This window comes from Zootoca vivipara, chromosome 2, assembly GCF_963506605.1.
Source record: "Zootoca vivipara chromosome 2, rZooViv1.1, whole genome shotgun sequence".
In the NCBI taxonomy this organism is placed as follows: Eukaryota; Metazoa; Chordata; class Lepidosauria; order Squamata; family Lacertidae; genus Zootoca; species Zootoca vivipara.
In genome coordinates, this window is record NC_083277.1 from 20,763,053 (window position 1) to 20,788,209 (window position 25,157).

Consider the following 25,157-nt stretch of genomic DNA (forward strand, 5'->3'; position numbering starts at 1 on the left):
GGCGACTTCCGACAAAAAATTAAAAATACGGGCTGTAGTAGTAGTAGTAGCAATCCTACTGAACTCAATGGCAATTCTACAAAATACAGGATCGGAACTGCCACAGGGATAAATGGGCGTTCAAAACAACGCCAGTAAGTGGGGGGGGGGGAGTGCGCCTACTCTAGTTGTTATCTCTACGTTCGCTATCTCTACGTTCAACTGCTGCTGCTGCTGTTGACGACGGAAGCCGGAACAGTTGTGGCCTCTCTAGGCGGGCCGGAGGCTTCTCTCTGTGCTTCGAGTCCGGACTGGCTGCGGAGGGAAAAGGAGGGTAAAGGTCGCTCGGAGTAGTTAAGCAAGAGGCAGGGCAGGACGGGGCAGGACAGGCAACCTCGCCTCCGGAGCAGCCATGGCGGAGAAGAAAGGGCCCTCCCAGGAGGCCATCAGCCCCCTGAAGAACTTCTTCGCAGGCGGCTTCGGAGGCGTCTGCTTAGTCTTCGTGGGACACCCACTGGACACCATCAAGGTGAGGAGCAGGGCGAAGGAGAGAGACCTGGCGACTACAAGCCCCAGGGCGCACCGCGCGGGTTGAGGCTCGCGAGTGAGGGGAAATCAGCTGTCCTTGAACTACAACTCCCATCATCCCTGGCCGCTGGCCGTCCTGCCTGGGAATGATGGGAGTTGTAGTCCATAAAGACAACATCTAGGGATGCAAGTTTGAGAAAGGCTCGGATAGACTGGTCCATGGACTACCGCCCCCGGTATTGCACCCCCATCCCAAGAATGAATGGCATTTCGAATGGCGCGGGCTCAAAAAACTACAGCCCCCGTCATGCATCGCGCGAAGCAGAATGGGAAAAGACTTGGCAGCAACTCCCCACATACAACCAGAGCGCCCTGCACTGATGCTACAGGGAGTTCTTAGGGGAATGTCGGAAGCTGCAATGTGGTGGCTTTCAGGCTCGCCTCCTCGCAATGCAAAATTAATTTTATTTTAAATGTATGACTACTTTTTATACCACCAATCAAGTCCTCTATGCGGTTTGCAAAACTCGTGCATTTAATAACTAAAATACAAAAGTACCTAAAAAAAAGTTATGAAAGCAACATGGACAGCATGAGCTGCTGCTGCTGTTTCCTAAAGTTAATTAAATGTTAGAAGAGCAATGGAGCATTGCTGGTGTTGGGAACTACACTGGAAATATTTGTGTTGCTGTCTCCTTTGCAAGGGGAAGGGAAGATGCGTCTAGGCCTCTGCTAGGAGTGCCAGCTTAATTGCACACAGGTAGAGCCTTGTCAACAGGCCAGTTGTGATTTTGCAAGCTGGTTATTTGTGATAGGGCTGATGGCAACGTTGTGAAAGCCTGAGTCATAAAAAGAGATAAAAATGGTAAAATACCAGTGGTAAGATCTCTGGTCCATATTCATTGTTAATTTTCTCCTCCCTCATTTAGGCTGCAGTTTTTTGCCCAATGACCTGGGAGTAAGTTCCAATGAATTAATGGACCCTTACTTCCCAGCAGATACGGCATGAATTTTTATTGTGCATTTTGTATTCTAATTTTGTATTTTTATGTGAACTGGCAACAGCAACACCAGAAGTTATGTGGTTGGGTTATACATACATATATACACACACATATAAATATATATACACACATGCACTGAATCTGCTTTGTGTGTGGTTCTTTTTGTTCACATGGTTATGTGTTAAGTTTGTACGGTACATGCCTTTACGGCAGATCAATAAAAATTAGTATGGCTCAACATAGCATTGCACTAGAGGTCTCTTAACCATGTATCCTGGGTGCATGGGGCATATGGTGAAATTGCTTTGGGTCATGGAATCTTTCAGCTTGGTTCTCCTAGTTATTTTCCAAACCATGGAGGTAGAACAAGATATACCTGTTCTCTGAAATGTGGTCATAGGTTATACTGTGACGTGCCTTGGGAGGAGAAGCATTAGGGAGGCCAATCTTGATAAAATATATTTGTTCCCAGTCATTTTTCAAGCCCTTGGGATTTCTACACTAGAGGAGAATTTGGTACAGGGTACTGAATGGGTGACACGGGTGGCGCTGTGGGTTAAACCACAGAGCCTAGAGCTTGCTGATCAGAAGGTCGGCGGTTTGAATCCCCATGACGGGGTGAGCTCCCGTTGCTTGGTCCCAGCTCCTGCCAACCTAGCAGTTCGAAAGCATGTCAGAGTGCAAGTAGATAAATAGGTACCGCTCCGGCAGGAAAGTAAATGGTGTTTCCGTGCGCTGCTCTGGTTCTCTAGAAGCGGCTTTGTCATGCTGGCCACATGACCTGGAAGCTGTACACCGGCTCCCTCGGCCAATAAAGCGAGATGAGCGCCGCAACCCCAGAGTCGTCCGTGACTGGACCTAATGGTCAGGGGTCCTTTTACCCTTTACCTTTACTGAATGCAGCATCTTCTAAGAATTTTAGTTCGCTTTTCTTTTCTTTTTTAAAGCAAAGTTCTAACCCTTACAGCTGTGAAAATAGGTTTTGAAAGTATATGGGTGAGATCACAGAACTGGGAGAGGGCAGCTGAAGAGTAATGTAATGGTTTGTGCAGGATTAAACCTAGAGTTCCCCAGGTTCAAATCCCCATTCAGCCGTACAACCTTGCCTAATTGTTGTGAAGATACAATGGATAGATCAGGGAAGAGCTGCACATACAGCCTTGAGGTCTCTAGAGGAGATAAATGTATGAGCGGTTAAGAAGTAGGATTTTCAGGCTGTGCTCTCCATCGCTTCCCAGCGTCCTTCCCCACGACCTGTTTGCACAAAGCAAATATGTGCAAATGGGCTTTTCCAGCTTTTTCTTAGTCCAGATTTCTGCCAACAGCAGAATGTTTCTGCTTGCAGTGTCACAGTGCCTTCTCATCTACCAGTTTATAATGTTCTGTCTCTCCTCCTTGCAGGTTTGCAACCTGGATGAAACCTCTTTAATCCTGTTTTTTATAGTCCCGTTTCCAGTGTATTTTTTGTCTTAATCGGATGAGTTGGAAGTTCTTGATCTTGTGAAACCAAGGACAATGGACTTTGCCTTTGTATGCTCCCTCCTGCTAATCATTAGATCAGGAGATTCTAGCATACTGTTTTAAACAGGGCAGATATCAAAAGGAGCGTGGAGGACTTGCCCTTTGTATGCTGGCTTGGTCACACACAGAATTGAGAAGAATGTGGTCAGTGGAGGAATTCTTGTACCCCAGAACTTCCCCAAACTGAACTGATACACTGCCCTAGCCCAGGCAAAATCAATAGTTTTAATACAAAGGAAGCTTCATTATACTGAATCAGACCATTGGTAGCAGCTGTCCAGGGTTTCTGGCACAAGTCTTTCTCTTTTTTTCAAAAAATAAAATAAAAAATATTAAGTTTTTTAAAAGAAATTTTTGTACATATAAAACAATGATTTTTTTAAAAAAGTAATTTTTATTCATTTTCAAACAAACAATACAAACATATAATCACACAAAAATACACAATACAAAAAGAAAAAAAGAACAAAAACATTAAAAGATTCTTTTTTCTTTTCTAACTTTAACAATATTAAATGACTTCCCTTGATCTCTTCCTTCTGAGTTTCACTTTAAACCATCTTTAGCAGTTTAATTATTCACATTCCTTCCATAACGATTTTAAACATTAAAATACCGAGTTCTTTCAAACCCTTCAACCACCTTCCCTCCCTCCATAGGTTCCTTCTTTAAGATTAAGTTTACTGCATCTTTTACCCTTATCTAGCTTATATAACCATAATTATCATTAGATCTGTCCTTCCAGTGAGCACTCAGGGCTGATTTCCTTCAGAATGGATAGGTTTGATCTTCTCGCAGTCCATGGGATTCTCAAGAGTCTTCTTCAGCACCATAATTCAAAAGCATCCATTCTTCGGCAATCAGCCTTCTTTATGGTCCAGCTCTCCCTTCCATACATCACATATTGAAATACTGCCCCTCAATGAGGCCAAACTTAGATTCACAAAATGTTTATGGGTATGCGTACCCCCAGAAAAAAAGCACTGATGATGATAGTGCTTAACCTTCCTAGGATCCTCAGCATTAACCTGCATCAGGTCAGGCTGGGAGACTCTGAACCAGCAGTGATTGTTGGTACATCAGTGGAAATCCTAATCTCCCCTGATTATCCAGCATCAGGCATTCAAAGCTGGCGCTCATCTTGACAGGAAACTGAGTGAGACAGATGGTAGTCCTAGAGAGGACTAGGTTCTCACTGACCATTGAGCCTGTTTTGGTATTGAACTGACTGCCCAAGTGAGCACAGCTGAGAGAGATCATCTCCCAGCTCATCACCTTAGGTCTCAGTAATACAGAGCATGTTAGCCGCCTCATCCAGAAATCTACATGAATCCTTAATCTCCCAGGACTGAGTTTCAGGAGATCCTGCCCTTAGGCTCTGGCCCAACCTTGACAGAGGAAGGCTGTTTCTTTGGCTTATTTTGTATGTTATCTCTGCAGTTCTTATTCAGCCATATAATTAGCCGAAGGTCTGTCAGTCCCAATTTATTAGGCCACCAAACAAGCCAACTGCCACCCCTCAATCCCATTACACAGCACTCTTATTTCATCAGGTAAGGGGTGGATTTGAAGACGGAAAACATGAGGGTCATGTGATGGGTTAGGAGTAAGGTGCCTGAGGGAATCAGAGCTATGGGTGGGTGGCTAGCTGTCTCTATTAGAAATTTCCTAATAAAAAGGGCCACATAATAAGAGAGAATGTTTGCATTCATTGCATTCCCTCCCCGCTTCAATTTGTTTTGCAGGTCAGGCTACAGACTCAACCGAAACCTTTGCCTGGGAAGCCTGCACTCTACTCTGGGACCTTTGACTGCTTCAGAAAGACTCTCGTCGCTGAGGTATTGTGTCAGTTCAATTGTGATGCCTGTCAGAAACATCACTTGCTTCTCCAAATCAAATTGTGTCAGAGTGATGTCTTGCTGAAGATGGAGAGCTGCTTGGGTTATCAGATCAAATGACTCATGCTCAAGTGACTCAATGGGAAATTTATTTTTTGACAGGAGAACTAGTTAGCTATAAAGGTGAAAGGTAATTGTCCAACTCCTAAGCACATTTAATTGTGAAATTGTGACACCTGACATTTCGGGGCTGTTTGCACAGTGGCCTGGTTTGCACTTCATGATAAGGTTTATTGTGTTGTGCCCAACCCTTAGGCTCCTCCCTGCTCCCCTTGTCTTCTGTGATTGGAACAAGGACTGTAGATGCATTTTGCTTTTGGTAAAACACAACTTCCTATTTTTCCCAAACCGGGGGTCTTGAATTACGCTAACTCTGGTTTGATTAAACTAACCAGCTTCATAACCTATGGATTTGGCCTGTTTTGAAACAGTAGTGTCCATCTGCAATCCCAGGTTTGGCTGGAATGGGAAGTAATGGCTTACTAAAAGTGAAATTAAATGCTCCTGAATGCTTCTGTCCAGCAACACAGAAGGTGGAAGGAGAAGTGCAGAAATCTAAAGCTCACGGCAACTGGTGCACATCACGATAAACCATGGTTTATTTGATGTGTGACTATGGCTGCTACATTCAACACATGTACAATCTGTGTACACGTCATGGTTTTTCTGTAGCCATGCGTGGTTTTTTATGTGTAATTTATACAAGTGCTTTTAGGGGCTTTCTGGATGTTATCCCAGAATCCTTTTGCCATTCCTTTACCTTAAAGAAAGTAGGGAAGAATATTGTAACCCTTTCATTACTGCATTGTTATTAATTATAGTTCCGAAATCTATAGCTCCATGCTCTACCTCCTCCTCTTCCAATTTCTACAGCAAATTTGCCCTTCTTTCCCACTGTCCTCTTTAACAGTGGTTGAATGTTACATCTGCACCACCTCTAACCGTGGTTAATGCCAACTAGATTCCCTCTTAATCTGTTTCAAATCCTTGTTAAGATGGGAATGCCAAGTTCTGGTTAAGACCGGGAAAGGGAGTAGTTGTTTCTGCCAAACCTTGTTCTTAGGTCACCACTGTGATTTGTTTGAGTGAAAGGAACCACCACGCCGGATCAGATATAGTGCGGTTTGTACAGCCGAGCACAAAGCGGATGCAATTGGCTCATGCACGATAAACCATGGTTTATGTCAGGCATACCCAAACTGCGGCCCTCCAGATGTTTTGGTCTACAACTCCCATGATCCCTAGCTAACAGGACCAGTGGTCCGGGATGATAGGAATTGTAGTCTAAAACATCTGGAGGGCCAAAGTTTGGGGATGCCTGGTTTATGTCTTACCATGATGTGTGAAGAGAGCCTCTTGACACGCTTCTTAAGAAAGTATGGCTGCAGATGAATTCGGCTTCCCTTCTTCCTCACAATAACCCACCAGCTACTTGTGCTATCTTGAATAGGGTCTGCCTCTGATAATCCGATGGTGAAATAGCATCCCCTGTGAAGTGCTGCAGAAAAGCTAAAGTAATCCACTGCCTTGCTGTGTCCTGCAGGGAGTCCGTGGTTTGTATAAAGGGATGGCGGCTCCGATTGTTGGTGTGACCCCCATGTTTGCTGTGTGTTTCTTTGGATTCGGCTTGGGGAAAAAACTCCAGCAGAGGACACCCAACGACGTTCTGACGTGAGTGACTTCCGATAATCTAGCAACAGGCTGTCGAGGCATTCCAGGCTACTGTGACGTATAAAATTGCACATTCCGGCACTGCAGCCAAGAACTGTGTCATTTCCCCCCTCCCCGTTATAAATATACATAGGGGTGGTTTTTTTGCGAAATGAATAAATCTGGCAAGCTTTAAAGCTCCTGGAAGCGTGGGATTGATTGCACCGGCTGAAAACAGACACTGTGTGGGCTGCTGCAGCATAGTTTCCTTCCCAGGCAAAACTTGCATCTATTTAGGAAGGATTATATTTTAGATTAGTGTGGTGTGTGTTACATAATGGCAGGCTCGTAACACCTCCTCGTAATAGTGGGCCTGAACACATGAAATCCCATTTGTATGCCGAGACGACTGTTTCACTGAGCCTACACTTGGTGATGTACATAACCCGACCTTCCCACGATGTACACATCTTTCTGGTATGCCCTCAGTTCTCCAAATAGCTAAGTGCATCCGGATCCTGCTGGATTCCCAGAATTTGTCTCATACCTCAGCTCTTTGCAGACTTACATAAGAACAGCCCTGCTAAAGGCCAACCTGTTTCTAACCTGGATTAGTTACAACTAATCCGGAATGCGGCAGCTAGACTGGTGACTGGGAGCGGCCGCCAGAACCACATAACACCGGTCTTGAAAGATCTACATTGGCTCCCAGTAGGTTTCCGAGCACAATTCAAAGTGTTGGTGCTGACCTTTAAAGCCCTAAATGGCCTTGGTCCAGTATACCTGAAGGAGCATCTCCACCCCCATCGTTCAGCCCGGACACTAAGGTCCAGTGCCGAGAGCCTTCTGGCGGTTCCCTCGTTGCGAGAAGCCAAGTTGCAGGGAACCAGGCAGAGGGCCTTCTCGGTGGTGGCGCCTATCCTGTGGAACGTCCTCCCATCAGATGTCAAAGAGAAAAACAGCTACCAGATTTTTAGAAGACATCTGAAGGCAGCCCTATTTAGGGAGGCTTTTAATGTTTAATAGATTATTTTATGCCATTTTTCTGTTGTAAGCCGCCCAGAGTGGCTGGGGAAACCCAGCCAGATGGGCAGGGTATAAATAATAAATTATATATATGTTTCCCACAGTGGTCTGTCACTTGACCATGGGAAACCCACAAGCAGGATGTGAGGGCAGTTGCCCTCCTCTACAGTCGTTCCCCAATGACCGGTCTTCTGACACAGGATCCTTAGACCCTGGAGCTAATATCATGACTTGTAGCCATTGGTAAATTTTCTCCTCCATGAGTTTGTCCAATCCAGGGGTGGGGAACCTTTAGGGCCTGGTGGGCCAGATCTTTTATCTCCTCCTGCTTCTCATAGGCCAGTTTTGGCAGCTGGGTGCAGTTGCTCACCTACTAATCCTCTGGTGTCGTGATGATATCAGGTGATAGATAGGCAGGAGGTTCTAGCCTTCTGTCATAGTGGACTCAGAGGGCTGGGGAAAAGAGGTCTCCTTCGCCAGCACATTCCCTGTAGGACTGAACCCCACCCTAATATAATAATAATAATAATAATAATAATAATAATAATAATAATAATAATAATAATAAATGTATTTATTTATGCCCTGCCCACCTGACTGAGTTTCCCCAGCCACTCTGGGCGGCTCCCAATCGAATATTAAAAACACAATGCAGCATCAAACATTAAAAACTTCCCTAAACAGGGCTGCCTTCAGATGTCTTCTAAAAGTAAGATGCCGTATTTTCCGCTCCATAGGGCGTAGCTGACCATAGGACGCACCTAGTTTTTAGAGGAGGAAAACAAGAATTTTTTTTTTTGCTTTCTTGAGTTGTCCTAGGCATAGCAGCCAACTCCTAGAGGCCTAGGTTCCTTTGCCCCCATTAAATATTTGAGGAAGCTTCTTTTTTTAGGATCAGCTCAAAGTTGTGCAGCTTTTTTTTTGCAAATGGGAAATGCCCCGTTTTTTTGGGGGGGGGGTCCAGCTCAGAGTTGTGCATCTTTTTTTGCAAAGGGGGAAAGCTCCATTTTTTAGGATCAGCTCAAAGTTGCTGAGTTTCCTTGCAAAGGGGAAAAAATCCTGTTTTTATGGGGTTCAACTCACAGTTCTGCAGCTTCTCTAGGAAAGGAAAGGGGCCCATTTCTACAGTTTCCAGACAGATAATCTAATCAGCTGTCGCTGGGGAAACAAGCAGCCTCTCTCTGCAGACAACAATTGAGGCCTAGGCAAGGGGCCGGGAAGGGAGCTAGCTCTCTTATCTCCCTCCCTGATCTCTTGCAATCAGCTGCTGAGCGGGTTCCTTTCAATGGGCTCATTCCCTCTTGTTAGCTTTTAGCTCTTTCTTGAAAAAAAAAAGCTTGATCTGCCTTTAGCCCCTGGGCAATTCAGCTCCAGGGATCATGCATTCACTCCATAAGACGCACAGACACTTCCTCTTACTTTTTAGGAGGGGGGAAAAGTGCGTCTTATGGAACGAAAAATACAGTAGTTGCTTATTTCCTTGATATCTGATGGGAGGGCGTTCCACAGGGCGGGCGCCACTACCAAGAAGGCCCTCTGCTGGTATTCAGCTTATCAACAGTGGGGTGGGGATGGATGAGGTCCTCCCCACCCCGTCTAATCTCTTTCTGAAACCACCTACATTGCCTTTTCTGACATTAGGTGACCAAGTTTGCTGATGATACTAAATTCTTCAGGGACATTTAAAAAAGAGAGAGAGATTCTGAAGAGCTCCACTTTGGTGTGCTTCATTTTGGCTGTTCTGAGGTTTGTTAAGGCAGTTCCCCCCACCCATCATGCCAGTAAAGCGGGAGTGGGGAGTCTCAGACAGACCAAGGTCACATTGCATCCTGGTTAACATGGTGCATGGGGCCAGGGGCAAAGGTGGGTGGAACAACAGGTGTAAATTTTATTTCATTTTAAACTTGCATTATTGGAGTTCAAGGCCATATTCCAGCAAGGTAAAAAACCTCAAGGAGGGTTTGAAGAAAAGAGAGCAAGCTATGTGATCTTGAGAGAGGAGATGTGACCGTGATAGAGTCCCAAGGGCTGGACTGAGGCCTGTATGAGACCTGAGGCGCCCCCACCCCTGCGCTAAAGTTTGGGAGTGGGGGGGGAATATGCAAATATTGTTCAAAATTTGTAGCGATCTATCTGAATCTGCTGCTACTGTGGTTCTGTAATGACTGCTCCTGCTGCCTTTATATTTTTAATTGGCTTTTGTTATTTTTTTAAAATTGTTGTTAGCTGCTCTGAGGTTCTTTCTGAAGCACCTGGTGAGATGTAAAATTCGGGGGGGAATAAAGACGATGAAATTATCATTTAATTGCATGATTACATTTTGCTCAGAACGTTGGTTTTCTTGGCACATAATTGGGATTTTTAAACGTTGACAGGGAGCAGCCCTGATAATATGCATAGGTATTTTTAATAGTTGGCTGGCATTTTTAGTTCTTTTGTTCTGGAAATGAAAGGCGCTCTGAAAGAGCAGAGTCTAAAGTGCCGCGCTGCTGAGCAGTTGTTGATTTAATACAGTGGCATGGCAAGGCCTAGTAAGGACTCAAGAACCCAATAGGTGGCTGACCAGTGGCCAAGCAGATGCCTTTGGGGTGCACACAAGCAGAGGATGAGCACAATAGCCCTCTCCCACTTGTGACCCCCCAGCAACTGATGTTCAGGGGCATACTGACACTGATCCTGGAGATTAGATATAGGCATCGTGACCAGTAGTCTGACAAAGGAATTTATTAGCCTTCACCCCCATGAAGTGGTCTAATTCACTTTAGAAAACCATCCAAGTTAGGAGTCATCACTACATCTCTTCCTGTGTTTAGGAAAAGGCAAATCCCGTGATTAATGTCCTTTCATTCCTATGCAGATATCCCCAGCTTTTTGCTGCAGGCATGCTTTCTGGGGTATTCACCACTGTAATCATGGCTCCGGGAGAGAGAATCAAGTGCCTTTTACAGGTAAGAGGGGCTTCAGGAAGCCACCCAACCTTTCCAGGAAGCTTGTCTGGCCATTGCGCCCTAGCAAAAGCTTTGCATCCTTATATTTCCTCCTTATCACTGGGTGTCGTCCTCTAGCCTTCAGTCTGAGGTTAGCAGGACACCATGTAAATATAAAGTGTTCTAAATGTTTTGGATGTCCCCCAGTCCACTTGGCTAAGCATATGAGTCTGTGTGTGTCTCTGTGTGTGTGTGTAAAAAAGACATACAGTGGAACCTCGACTTACGAGCTCCTTGACATCCGACGTTTTCGACTTACGAGTGGAAAAAGTGGCCGCGCGCTTACAATGTTTGACATCCGAACGGAAAACCCGTTCGTGGCTAGATGCGGTTTCCTCGACTTACGAATTTTTCTGTTTCCAATGCATTCCTATGGGAAACTGCTTTTCCTATGGGAAACTCGACTTACGAAGTTTTCAACCTACGAGTGTGCATTTGGAACGGATTAAATTCGTAAGTCGAGGTCCCACTGTATCTGCGGAAGTGTGTATAGATACAAACGAGAGAGGATGTTAAAATTGCTAGGAAACTATGCCCCGCCTCTTAACTACTAACCATTGGCACATCACATTCCCACCAGCAATGTTTTCTTAATGATACTGCTCATATAAGTGCTACAAGTGGGGTGCAGTGACGACTGCAGGAGCAGGAGGAAAGCGATGGGTGGAACAGAGGTCCAGTCATCTGGCCAGAGGCTTGTGCATCCTGCAGTAGCTTGCAGGAGGTTCCTGGCATGTTTACGCTGAACTGGTTAGGACAGTGTTCTCCCAATAGGGTTGACGGGCCTGTTACAGTATTTGCAAGGGTCCTATACCTACCTTACCTTCCAAGTCCAGGACTGCAAAATCCGGGACCGGCAGCCGTGTGACACCGGAAGTTCGTTGACGCAACTTCCGGTGTCGCTCCGCCCATCTATGGGCATCAAAAATGGCCGACACCGGAAGTCGCGTCTATGCACTTCCGGACATGCGTAAATGCGACTTTTGAAGCCAGCGGCGGCCATTTTTGGTGCCCATAGAAGGGCAAATTGGAAAGGAAAAAAATGGCCGCCGGCAGGAGAAAATAACGGAGAAAAACGGGAGATGAAGTGATACGGGAGACCACCGGGAAAAGGTAAGTAAAAATGGGGGGTTTCCCGGGGGAAAACGGGGTACTTGGCAGCTATGATACCTACTGCTGCCCTATCTGACACTGATACATAATTCTCTCCTTGGTCTTCAGGCTTCAGCTTTGGCCTGTGGCGTTTCTTAAAAAAGCAACCTGCCTCTTTGTCAGTGACAGCGCTTTTTCAACTTTATTACAGCCCCCTTCCCCACTGCTGCAGTTCCTCGCGGTGAAATTATCTTACATCTGAACTCTCTTCTCGGAGAGGCAACGGTCAGGGGCCTGTGGTGCACCCTGACACTTTCCTGGCTGTCAAGTAACTCTCTCCAGAGGACTTCTCACTTCTGATGGGCCCTATCTTGTAGACCAGAACAGTCTCTTACCCTTTCCCCAAGATCAGTTTCCCTGGACCAGGGAGGGAAATAGGGGTAGCTCCCACCAGGCATATCTGCTCTTGGCTTCCCAAGAGCCTTGGACCTCCAGACCTTATTGAAAGCTCCCCATAGTAACACGCCCGTTAATCCAGCCGGTGGTTATCTGAACATATTGAATGGGCAGGTTCATTTCTCATTCCCCATATAAACAGCTTGCCTGTTTATTTCCAAGTACAGTGGAACCTCGGTTTGTGACCACCTCCGTTTACGGCGAACTCGGAGAGCGACCGCCGCGGACCCGGAAGTATTTACATCCGGGTTCCGCACGCGCGGATGCGCAGAAGTGATCGCACGTGCGTGCTCAGAAGTGCTCTATCGGCGCTTCGCACATGCGCAGAAGCGTGCCTTCGGGGAGCGACGATCTCGGGGAGCGACGGCTCCCCAGAACGGATCGTCGTCGTAAACCGAGGTACCACTGTAGACATCCGTTTACAGCTTGACTACTCCGCAAGGCGGTCACTAAATGTTGCATTTGATTACTGTTATGAATGATACACTTTACAGAAGTTTTTGCAGGCTCTTTTGGGACTAGATAAGGGAATTAGATGTTAAAGAGCTGGAAGGGGAAGAAGGATACAGGCAGAGCAGCTGGTAGTTTGCTCAATTTCAATTTGAGTGTGAATTTTTGAATGGAATGTTAACACCAGGCTTGCAGAAGCGACTCGTTAATTTGAGCAAGCTAAAATTAAGAGCAACCACAAGAAGTTTTGAAGCTGAGTTTCATTCTGACTTTATCTTATCCTTTCCGTTTGTGTATTTTTATGCAGTTGTGATGGCCTATGGCTATATGCAATAAATACCGGTATTTACCGTATATCGAGTGGATTTCAATTTCCACCACTTCGGTGCACAATCATCACTTGACATCCTGTGGCCTCACATCACCCAGTCGACTTCTGAGGAAGGAATCAAATTTGCAGAGTTGCCTTTCAGGAGTTCTAGATTTAGGGGCATTTGTACAACCGTGTAGTTATAGCTGATGAGAAAATCATTCTTTAATTCCCTTAGATCCAGGCAGCCTCTGGTGAAATTAAATATGGAGGCCCTATGGACTGTGCCAAACAGCTTTATCGTGAGGCTGGCATTCGAGGTGTTTACAAAGGAACGGTGCTCACCCTTATGAGAGGTAATTGCTGGTCAAGTGCCCCTAAAGCCCTGTTTGTGGAATGTTGTAAATGTTATTTTTTTTCTTAAAGTTTTGTTAAAATAATAATAAAAGTAGCTAGATTTTTAAAGAGGAGAGGGGGGAGGTTGGCACCGAATTGCTCCTTTGGTGTTTTATAATCACAGATGACATTGTCTTTCTGGCTTCTTTTCTCCCCCCCCCCCCCAGCTCTGCCCCTGTCTCAATCAAGGAGTCAAGCCCACTTTGTTCCGCTTTGGGGCCTGGCGGAATGTTCTGTATCATTTCCTTCCTTGCAGAATGTTCCTTGCAAGCCAGGCCCCGGTTGTGCCTCTGTTTCTCTAAGTCTGAATTTGCCTTTGCTTTACCAGATGTTCCAGCCAGTGGGATGTACTTCATGACCTATGAGTGGCTTAAACATATTTTGACACCTGAAGGGCAGAGGTGAGTAAAACCCTACGTTTCCCACCAGTACTTCTAGGAAATTCTTCCTGCTGCTGAGTAAGGATCATCTTGTGTACTTAATTATCAAAAACACCATACGCTTGGACGTGATGCACGCCATTGGCAAGTGTTTCCAGGGAAATGCTCAAATACTTGATTATGTGTTCTTTAGTTTTGTTGCATTTGTTTACAGGAAAGCCATTTAAAAAATGCACTGCTTCTAATAGCAAGATTGCTGTTGTTTAGTCGTGTCCGACTCTTCGTGACCCCATGGACCAGAGCACGCCAGGCACTCCGGTCTTCCACTGCCTCCCGCAGTTTGGTCAAACTCATGTTCGTAGCTTCGAGAACACTGTCCAGCCACCTCGCCCTCTGTCGTCCCCTTCTCCTAGTGCCCTCCATCTTTCCCAATATCTTCTCTTCTCTTATGAGGTAGCCAAAGTATTGGAGCCTCAGCTTCAGGATCTGTCCTTCCAGTGAGCACTCATGGCTGATTTCCTTCAGATTGGATAAGTTTGATCTTCTTGCAGTCCATGGGACTCTCAAGAGTCTCCTCCAGCACCATAATTCAAAAGCATCAATTCTTCAGCGATCAACCTTCTTTATGGTCTAGCTCAGTGTTTCCCAACCTCGTGCCTCCAGATGTTTTGGGACTACAACTCCCATCATTCCTGACCACTGGTCTTGCTAGCTAGGGATGATGGGAGTTGTAGTCCCAAAACATCTGGAGGCACAAGGTTGGGAAACACTGGTCTAGCTCTCACTTCCATACATCACTACTGGGAAAATAGCAATAGCAAGATTACATTTCTATAAAGGATTTGAAGTGAAAAGCAGGCATCCCCAAACTGCCGCCCTCCAGATGTTTTGGCCTACAACTCCCATCATTCCTGACCACTGGTCTTGCTAGCTAGGGATGATGGGAGTTGTAGTCCCAAAACATCTGGAGGGCCGAAGTTTGGGGATGTCTGCTGTAAAGTAAGCCTAAGTGGCTTCGTCGTCATATGTGCCTTGTAGTATAACACAGGGGCAGAGTGTAGGAATCCACATAGTAATTATGACAGGACGTCTTTCTCTGACCTGAGTTGTAGCAGGAAAGTTTTCCTCTTTTCAGTGCACTGCAGGAACTCCTCTTATCAAGAACAAAAGCAGCTTGCTGGGTGGAGCAGAGCTGTGACACTACAGGGGGTGAGGTAGTGGGGAGCCTGGTGCAGTGCAGGTGCACCAACGGAAAAGTCCAAATTGGCTCTGCTGGTGCCCTTGCACTGTGCCAACCTCCCCGCCTTCTATCCCCTCTGCCTTGGTGTCTGTTGCGTTTCTGGTCCCAAGAAGTTGTGATCTTCATAAATAGAAACTGAAAAGTCTTGTGGCACCCTGCAGTCTACGGCTTGCACTTTCATGGGTTACAGATATGTGAAATGTCGTCCTCGGAATGCAAAAATATAGAACAACCACAACCTTGTGAACAGTAGTGTCAAATAATGATAAAATGCCAAAAAAAAAAGCATGGTCCGTGCTAATGCAGATAAAGCTTAAATTTATGCAGAATAAGCACCTTGTGACCATTCACAACAGACGTAATTGGTGATGGAGGACACTGAAGAATCTTTCTTTCTTTCTTTCTTTCTTTCTTTCTTTCTTTCTTTCTTTCTTTCTTTCTTTCTTTCTTTCTCCCTCCCTCTTTTTAATCTTCTCTGCAGTGTCCGCGACCTCAGTGTACCCAGGATTCTGTTTGCAGGTGGCATGGCAGGGATTTTTAACTGGGCTGTTGCGATCCCTCCAGATGTGTTGAAGTCTCGTTTCCAGACGGGTGAGTCAGCTTGGTCTCTAACCTAAAGGTGGGCATCTTGGGAGATTGCTGTTTTTGTCTTCCATTACCTTTTGAAATGCATGATTCAAAGAGATGGCTGCCTGAGAATGAAGCAGGGAAACCAAATGGGAACAATGAGCGCTCAGTAAACTTGTGTGCATCTTGAGTGACTCATTGCTAATTTCACCTTAGTGTAATTAGAGAAAACATGGAGGTGTGGCTAACACTATCCATGGCTCTCCCCACCCTGAGTTCCACTGTAGCTCCGCAATATTCTTAGGATAAGAATGCACATTGAAGGATTCGCTCTTTCAGGTTTCATTTGCACATTGCCTTCTTTAGTGAGTTCCTCTGAGCATCATTCCTGGGCAACAGCCCGTGCCACACTCTCTGGTTTAATCCGGAGCTTGATGAGACATTTGCATCTTTCTTCTCTGTGCAATGACTGCCCTTTCCCATTGTGGCCATTGGGTTGCTAGTGCGGCACAAATTCTCACTTTTCTCCCCTCCTAATTGTTGGCTTTGCCGCTGCAACTCTATTCACTATGGGAATTGGAACCCAAATGCGGTATGGCCCCATTTTGCAGCCTCCTTGAGGCTTTCTGTTACCGGAAGTTTTTTTCCAGAGGAAACTTTGTGCTGGCTTTCTGGTGAGGCAAATAGCTGCTTGCCTTGTCAGCTGTGGTGAATATAATTGCCTGCAAACAAAGAGCGGGGACCCAAAGAGAGGGGAACCTGTGGCACTTTGGGGACTACAGCTCCCATCAGCCCCAGCCAGTGTGGTTTCTGGGAGTTGTAGTGCTGCATCCTGCAAGTTGCAATCCCTGTTTGCTAAAAGAAGTTGGTATTTTCAGGCCATTGGTATGCCTCTAATGATTTCTCATTAGATTGGGTTAGTCGGTGGGACAGGTGGGAAGCGGGCCAGAATGTTCCTTGACTCCTTTGTAAAGCTGGTACAGCATCTTCACCACGGCCATGCCTTGCCTTCTCAACAAGCCATTCAGATAAGTTCTGAAAGTTTTGCCTGCCTGAGCATCTTCGTCACAGTGTGGCTTGTACAGTGGACCTGGCAAGTTACTCACCCTTGAGTGAGTGGCAAGTGGTTAATTTCAAGGCTGATTTCAAGGAATAATAATAATAATTTATTTTTTATTTATACCCCACCCATCTGGCTGGGTTTCCCCAGCCACTCTGGGCGGCTCCCAACAGAATATTAAAATACAGTGGTACCTCTACTTACGAATAACTCTACTTACGAATGTTTCTACTTACGAATGGAGCTCCGTCCGCCATCTTGGATGCGGTTTAGATAGGATTTTTTCTACTTACGAATTTTTTCTCCCAATGCATTCCTATGGGATTCGACTCACAAATATTTTCTACTTACAAATGTGTGTTTGGAATGCATTAAATTTGTAAGTAGAGGTACCACTGTACAATAATCTATTAAACATTAAAAGCTTCCCTAAACAGGAACAGCTCCCTTTCTCCCCACCCCACAAGGCAGGGACATTGTCGCTCACATCACGGTCTCTAACTAGAGATGGGGAACCTGTAGATGTTGAGATGTTGCTGGACTACAGCTTCCGTCATTCCTGGCTGTGCTGGAGGAGCCAGGTTCCCTAACTCTCAACTCACTGCAGAAAATGTGGTCCCACAGCAGTAGTTATCATTTGAGGGTGTGCAGAAAGGAGGGAGAGTGATTGCTGGGCAAACAGGGAGGAAGGGGGAGCACAAGGCTGCCTTAGCAGGCCAGGGCCTCTCAGTGACTGGGGCTCATGAGATGACTTAAACCAGGGGTCAGCAACCTTTTTCAGCCGTGGGCTGGTCCACCGTCCCTCAGACCATGTGCTGGGCTGGACTATATTTTGGGAGGAAAAATGAACGAATCCCTATGTCCCACAAATAACCCAGAGATTCATTTAAATAAAAGGACACATTCTACTTACGTAAAAACACGCTGATTCCCGGACTGTCTGTGGGCCGGATTGAGAAGGCGATTGGGCCGCATCTGGCCCATGGGCCTTCGGTTGCCTACCCCTGACGTAAACCATAACTTGCATGCTTTTACCTTTCTCAACAGCTCCTCCAGGAAAGTATCCCAACGGCTTCAGAGACGTTTTCCGGGAGCTAATTCGAGAGGAAGGAGTGGCGTCACTGTACAAGGGATTTACCGCTGTGATGATCAGGGCTTTCCCAGCCAACGCAGTAAGTGAAGAGTGGGCTCATCGACAGATGGTAGAATTTATTTATTTTTTAGCCCTGTTTCCATTTGGATCATTTCATTCCTTTCTGTGTGTTTTCCTCCAGGCCTGCTTCCTTGGTTTTGAAGTCGCCATGAAGTTCCTTAACTGGCTCGCCCCAAGTCTGTGAAGACAGGAAGGACGTGTTCCTAAGGGAACCTGAGGACAAGAGGAAGGAGGCAATCACATTAGAGGAGCAAAATGGAACGATGAAGCAAAATAAGCTGTAGAAATGACTTACTTTTTAATAACCGGTTTTTGCCTTACTCGCTTCCTCTGGAGGAGGCTGTTGTTGCCATTCGGAATCTTGAGCTAATTCTCATCCCCGTTGGGAGCTTGAGATGCATACTTGCCTTCTGAACCCAAAGTTGCCATAGGGGTAAAGCTGCTAGTAGAAAACCTTACTGCTATTAATAGGTGTCAAATTTCTTAAAACATTTTTTTTCCTTCTCGTTTGCCTCTTTTGGAAATAAAGAAGGAATATTTTAATTTCCCTTTTTTTTTAATCTTAGTAAAGAACCGCATGGATGGTGGCAATGGTACCAGGTGGAGGGTGGAGCTGGAGATCTAGCCACTGTGCATTTAATTCTCAGGATAAACTTCACACTTAAGTGCATGCAACCACATAAGAAGATTGTTTAGCTTTGGTTTACAGACGCTACACAGTCTGCCACTACAGTTCCCGTGTAAGCAGCATGGAAATGAATGAGACTTGCACATGGACACAAATGTTACTTCAGCAGTCCCATGAACTTCAGTGGGGCTTGTGCGTTACTCAGTTATGGCAGGTCCTGGGTTTTAAGTCTCTTGCTTGTTACCTTGAGGTGTATGGCCCACACTCAGTGGCACGGCATGCTGGCTTGAACTAGTTCACACACTGAAAGCTAGAGAACTGGACACAACAGATATAAAATTAACAGAGCTGCAGAATCTTGTATTAATGTCTAATCTCCAGGTTTCTTCAGAGATCCTGTCGCAGTTGCCTAGAAAGTCAGCACAGAAACATGGGCGTTTCAAGCCCCCTTTCCCCCTAAAATACTCTTTCAATAGGTGCTTTTTGGTAACCGGTGATCAGGGCTGGCCCTAAGGCAAGGCTGGGTGGCGCAATATGCCAGGGGGCGCTGCGCTGCGGTGCCCGCCAGACAGCCGTGCTGGGAAACGGGGGGGGGGGGGCAGCGCTGGAAGGATCTTCACGCCAGGGCGCCAGATATGCTTAAGACGGCCCTGCCGGTGATACCAGTTACCAGCTTCACAAGTGCCAACCTCATGGTTATATCTGAGGTGCCAATTGATGAATTCTGGTACATATCGTACCTGTGCTTGTATTATGGTGGTGTCAAAGTCAAGAGAGGTTTTAAAACTGGAAGCTGAAAGAGCCTGAAATAGGACAACTTCAGAGTGACTGTTTCCACTGCTGTTTCTCCTCAAGAGGACTTTGCCGCATGCCTGGTGTGTTTTAGCTGAAGCACATCCCATGCTCAGGCAGTAAAGGCAGGACTATTGATCTGTAAAGTGTTTCAGTGGGATAAAATTATCCTGTTCAGGACTATAGTGGTGCCTCGCTAGACGAATTGAATTTGTTCTGGGAGTCAATTCATCTTGCGAAAAATTCGTCTTGCGAATCCCATGGGAATGCATTGAATTTTTTTTTAAAAAAAGAAATCTTGCCCATAGGAACGCATTAATTGAATTTCAATGCATTCCTATGGGAAACCGCGATTCGCTAGATGAATTTTTCACAAAACGAATTCGTCTTGCAAGGCAACCTCCGATCGCAAAACCCATTCATCTAGCGAAAAATTTGTCTAGCAGGGCATTCGTCTAGCGAGGCACCACTGTATACATTTGCTGAGTCTCAGCCAGAATTTGGTCTTGGTGTTTTTGTTTACACCATTGGCAGAGACTTGTCCTCCTTTTCATAGATATCAGCCAGGCTATTTTAAAATTAGCCTCTGCCATCATGAGAGCCAGAGTCTTGTTCTAAGGGCTGAGATTCTTTTGGAATGCAAATCCTATACTAGCTTCTCCGGGGAACCCCAAAAGGCTGCTCGTGTTCTCTTGGTGTATAGTTTTGTATCTGTTGCTGTCTATGAGAATCTGTTGTTAAACACACAAATTGAACTTTAACTCGGCTGGGACTGAAAGCCTCCTTCAGGACAGTTGAGATCCTGCTTTAACTAAAAATTGGCTGTCTGGCTGTCAGTCGTTCTGCTCATTTCTCATTGTGTCTTTTATATTTGAGGCATTCCAAAGAGAAATCATCTCTCTGGAATATACTCCTCTACCAAAGTAAGACAATTAAGCCTGCACAAGCTGCCTATGAGCTTTTGAAAAAGTAACTGCTCCCTTAAAAAAAATAAAGATCATATGCATAGTTTCATGATGGTGGTTTCATCTCTTGTAAAACATTAATAAATTGCTTCATGATGCCCATCATTAAAACATTAAGCTGGTCATTTCCTTCCTATCTAAGACAAAGGATTGCTTTCATTTGCAGTATATTGCATCATTCAGTGCTTAGGTCATTTGGTTAAATATTAGTAATTCATTGTCCCTGGAACAGTAATTTTGTCGGGGGGGGGGGGGCTTTAAGGGGCTAGTTTTGTCAGAACATTCACAAAACACAGCCCCTCTTCTGGGTTGCTAGTCCTTGAACCAGCCTTACTAATTAAAACAATACATGGCCATCTGTCGTGGATAGTTTAGCTGAGATTCCTGCTTTGCAAGGGGGTTGGACTAGATGACCCTTGGGTCCCTTCCAACTCCGCCATTCTATGACTCTGTGCCCTGCTGCATCAAACCAAAGCTCCAACTAAAGCAGGATTTTGTGTAACCAGATCAGGCTTCAGGTTTGAGGAAGCTCTGTTCAAAATGCTCCCTGGCAGGCCTTAATGCACTTACCGGTAACCTTGCAGCAGCAGGAAACAACTGCCGACATCGAGAGCTGAGCTGCCATTTGAATTTTCTATAGTGCTGTTGCTCTGGAATATAGCATTGAAGGGATTAGAACGGCTTCTAGGCCCAGCTGCCTGGCACTGCTTGGAGCACCGGGAAGATTTTCTTTTTAATGTGGGATTAGAGCAGCCATTGGTTGTGGGCCTTGATGGTGGGCCTTGATGGCGAGCCATGGCCTTGGCACACCTGCCCAAGGATGCTAGGTGTTGACACCAGCCTTGCTATTCGCAGCACTCAGTCACACTTTCCTGCAAGCTCCCAAGCAGAACATGAAGGCAACATTGCTTGTCCTGAATCTACTGCCAGTCAACCGCACTGAGTGACTCTGAGTTTCTAGGATTACAAGTGATGGTGGTGGAAAGGATTCTCTCACTCCGCTCCATTCATAATCTTTATTAAGACTCTTCCCACCCCCACCCCCCCAAAAAACCTGGAAAGCCCCAAATGTTTATAGTGAAGCTTTTCATTTCCATTGATAATTTTAGTTGGCTTTTTCCAGCTCTCTGCTCGTTTTCTAGTTGGGTGACCATTATCGTATAGCAAAAGTGCCTAACCTGTCGCCTTCCATGTGTTGCTGAACCAGAACTCCCATTATGCCTGGACTCTCATCCTGGCTGGGGGCTGATAAGAATGGGAGTTTAATGACATCTGTAAAGCTACCCCGTGCTGTATAAGGTGCTTCAAATGTAGCCATGCTGTAGATTTATTATACGGTGGCATAATGGTGCTTGCTGTTTTATTTTCTCTCTTTCCTAGCATTTAATATGCTCCTCCCCTATAGTTTCAGAGAACTGTCCACTATGACAACAACTCCTTCTGACACCATCACTTTGTATGTAGTACTAGCTGGCCCTGCCACGCGTTGCTGTGGCTCAGTCTGTTAAATGGAGCCTCAGAGTCCCCCTTCAGACTCCCCTCACCTTCAGAGTCCCCCTGCCTTACACGTGTTATGTTTACACAGGTGCATCTCTGTGACTCCTCCCCCCTGTCCCAACCCATGACCTATCCTGCCCCCTCCTCCCCCCACACCCCACCCAGGCAAGCCCCCACCTCTACTCGGCCTAGTCTGGAAAGCGGCCTAGGCCTAGTCTGGAAAGCAGCCTAGTCTGTAAAGGCGAGCCAAGATGCTGTGGAGAGGGAAGCTTTCCTAGGTGCAGTACCAGTGTAGCCATCACTAGAGGGCGCTGGTTTGCAACTTCTCCTGTGCTCCCAGCATGCACTTTCGTATGATTTGTGAGTTCTGAAACACGGGGTTTGGGGGGGGGGTTTACCTAGCGTAGGTGACACATCTGTCTTAGCAAACTTTCCTATAGCCTTTGGACATTTGCATGTGATGTTGTGTCACAATTTCACCTCAATCGGACAAGCGGTTTTGGTGAAAAGTGGAAACACACCCATATGCCCAGTTTACATTTATATATATATAGATTACTCTGATAGCCATTTCTAAAAGGCAAGAGCTGCCCAGAATTCTGGAAAAGGAAGTGGGAAGTGCACCAACCAGGAAAGGCATGTAAATTAACCAAGTGTGCATAATTAGCTCCCAATAACAGGTTGTCTAGTGCTGGCCTCCAGCCCTCTCTCTCTAAATAGTCTGCTGTTGTCGCCTCACTCACTTTATGGCAGAGCTGTTGCTGTCACACTCTGGGTAAATGAATGAATATAAAACTTCTGTTTCAATGAAATTAACCCATTAAGGCTTCATTTATTACATCCATTTCTTAACATGCCATTTTAGTAACTCAGTACCATTTTAGTAACTCAGGTGGCACTGTGGGTTAAACCACTGAGCCTAGGGCTTGCCAATCAGAAGGTCAGCGGTTCAAATCGCTGCGACGGGGTGAGCTCCCGTTGCTCGGTCCCTGCTCCTGCCAACCTAGCAGTTCAAAAGCATGTCAAAGTGCAAGTAGATAAATGGGTACCACTACAGTGGGAAGGTAAACGGCGTTTCCATGCGCTGCTCTGGTTCTCCAGAAGCGGCCACATGACCTGGAAGCTGTACGCCGGCTCCCTCGGCCAATAATGCGAGATGAGCGCCGCAACCCCAGAGTCGGTCACGACTGGACAGGGGTCCCTTTACCTTTACTAGTTCACCACTGCAGGTGGCTAGAGAAAGAAACAGTTTGCAGTACAGGCATACAGTACTGTTAACTGGTCTGCACCTGTTAATAAAGGTTTTGCGCCTATTAGTACAGTCTCTTAAGAAATGCTTGAAATCATTTGCAAGCTTGGACAGCAGAACCTGTCTACAAATGTCTAATAGAGATTGCGGTTTCTTGGTTTGGTCTTCTTGTTTTGCTGAAATTATAGTCTTTCCTTAATGCTGCAATTGAAAAAGGAATTGTAAAGGATATTAACAAATGCATTGGTATTGACATTAGTTTAATTTTCATATCCACCAGTCAAAATTATGTTTTTTCCCCCTTAAGTGGCATTTAACACAGCCCATACATTAAAACTACAGAGTTTGCTTTCAGAAGACATGGGAATGGCCACCAACCTGGATGTCTTTAAATGGGGTTTTGACAAATTCATGGGGAATAAGGCTGGCAATGGCTCCTAGCCACAATGGCTCCCTCCAGGATTACAGGCAGTATGCTCTTGTATAGCAGTTGCCAGGGAACAACAAGGAGAGAACTATTGCGCTCCTGTCCTGCTTGGGGTTTTCTCGGAAGCATATAGCTGGTCGTTGTAGGAACTGTATTTTGGACATGATAGGACTTTAGCCAGATCCAGCAGTGTTCTTCCTATACAGTGGAACCTTGGTTTATGAACACCTCGGTTATGCATTTTCGGTTTACGAACGCCGCGGACCCATCTGGAACGGATTAATTCACTTTCCATTACTTTCAATGGGAAAGTTCGCTTCAGTTTATGAACAGACTTCCAGAACCAATTGTGTTCATAAACCGAGGTACCACTGTAGTCATACATTCATACTAAAACCAGAGATGGATGAAAGTGATTTTCAATGAGGAAAGTACAAAGTGAAACAAATCACATAGAGATTCTTTTCCTTTTTAAAAATCTTGCCTCTGGTGGAGAAGTTGTGAGATGCAACGGAGAAGCAAAGATGGAAGCTTTACCTGGCTGGTTTCTGCCTGCTGAAGGCTCTGCCAGGAAACATGGTGGCGCTCCTATTTTTGCATGTGGGAAGAGCAAATAGCTTCGGAGAATGAGGTCCTGTTTCAACGCTGTAAACCCTTTGTTCCAGTCAGACTGCCAGGCAGAGTTTAAAAAAAGGTACTGACTGTAGTCTTGACGGCTCAGCGATGTGATGTGCAGAGCCTGAGGAACATGTGTTCTTGGGTTTGGCTGCTCTGTTCAACGGATGCCCAAGGACTCCAAGCGCCATTTATGATGCATCACCTGCCAGTAAGCATTAGGATGCCCACATAGGCTCACGAAAGTCCATAATAAGATTGTGGCCCTGATGGCTGAAGTCTCAGCACCGTTAGAGAGTGCTGTGCTGTGCGGCAGACAGCTGCTGCGAAGGAAAGACGCAGTTAGAGCAGCCCTAGACGATGAAACCAGAAAAGACCAGGGCAGTCACTTAGCCCACATTTCTGTAGCATGGATGTGAATAATGAAAAGCACCTTACACCATCTGGTTCCCTCCAATCAGGTGTGATTGTGCATTCATTACATCTAGTTTATTGCCTCCCAGGTCACTGAGAACTCTGCTGAGCCCCAAGTAGGTCAGTGATACAGATGGAATGGTTTGCAAAGGCCTGCTCTTTCCACTCAGACGTGTATTACATCATCCATCGCCTCTGGGAAATTGGCTCTCCAGTGTGCAGTTGTTCGTTCCAGACCTTGAGAAAGACTCCGGTAGCTCAAAAGATTTGCAGAGTTTTCTTTCCACCAAACGCTGCTTCCACACACAATTTCAAAGCGGGGAGGGAAAAAGTGAAGGGCTTACAGGCATCCTTGGCTTGGGAAGCAAAGTACCTGGCTATGATCTTGTGCTGGAAATCCCATCCACCTTTGTTCACTTCTAGAACCTCCCTGAAGAACAGTATTAGCCCATGTTCACTCTTAGGGAGGAAAGAGATGATTTTGTGTGCCACGACTATTCAGCTGGTTGTCACTAAGGTAACAACAACCAAAAAAACCAAACCCATCCACAGGGAAGCCGAGACACGTTGCATGGCAACACGATGTTCATGACTGTTGCTGTTTCAGTCAATTGAATAAGTGTCTGCTGGGATCTTTCGGTTCTATATTGGAATGTGGGGTGGAGAAAAAATATGAGAGGTAGCACCAGCCTGGGAAGTGTGGCGAGAACTTGTGTTCATAGGACTTTAATGACAAGGAAGTGACCCAGCGTTCAGAACGATCCAATTGGCTGTTCGTATTTCAGCTTTCTTATTATGAACCTATCTCCGCTAAACATCTGTGGATCAGCTGCAGTTTTAATTCAAAAATCTAGTGTGAAGCATTGTGTTATA

At 45.7% G+C, this 25,157-nt stretch overlaps 1 protein-coding gene across 1 annotated transcript; it reads left to right on the forward strand.

The window, feature by feature from the left end:
- Window positions 1–282: 282 nt before the first annotated feature.
- On the forward strand, window positions 283–20,240 carry SLC25A20 (solute carrier family 25 member 20). The gene is made up of 9 exons (XM_035106819.2): window positions 283–508; window positions 4,778–4,870; window positions 6,474–6,601; window positions 10,464–10,554; window positions 13,140–13,257; window positions 13,626–13,698; window positions 15,399–15,508; window positions 17,592–17,716; window positions 17,819–20,240. The coding sequence occupies exons 1-9, from the start codon at window positions 392–394 to the stop codon at window positions 17,879–17,881; spliced, it is 918 nt and encodes a 305-aa protein (XP_034962710.1). The 5' UTR covers window positions 283–391; the 3' UTR covers window positions 17,882–20,240.
- The last annotated feature ends 4,917 nt before the right edge of the window (window positions 20,241–25,157 follow it).

Excerpts from the sequence above, each read along its gene's own strand:
- SLC25A20 (XM_035106819.2), top strand. The coding sequence starts at position 392 with ATGGCGGAGAAGAAAGGGCCCTCCCAGGAGGCCATCAGCCCCCTGAAG. Across the intron at positions 509-4,777 it reads ACCCACTGGACACCATCAAG|GTCAGGCTACAGACTCAACC; the intron begins GTGAGGAGCAGG and ends TTTGTTTTGCAG. Across the intron at positions 4,871-6,473 it reads GAAAGACTCTCGTCGCTGAG|GGAGTCCGTGGTTTGTATAA; the intron begins GTATTGTGTCAG and ends TGTGTCCTGCAG.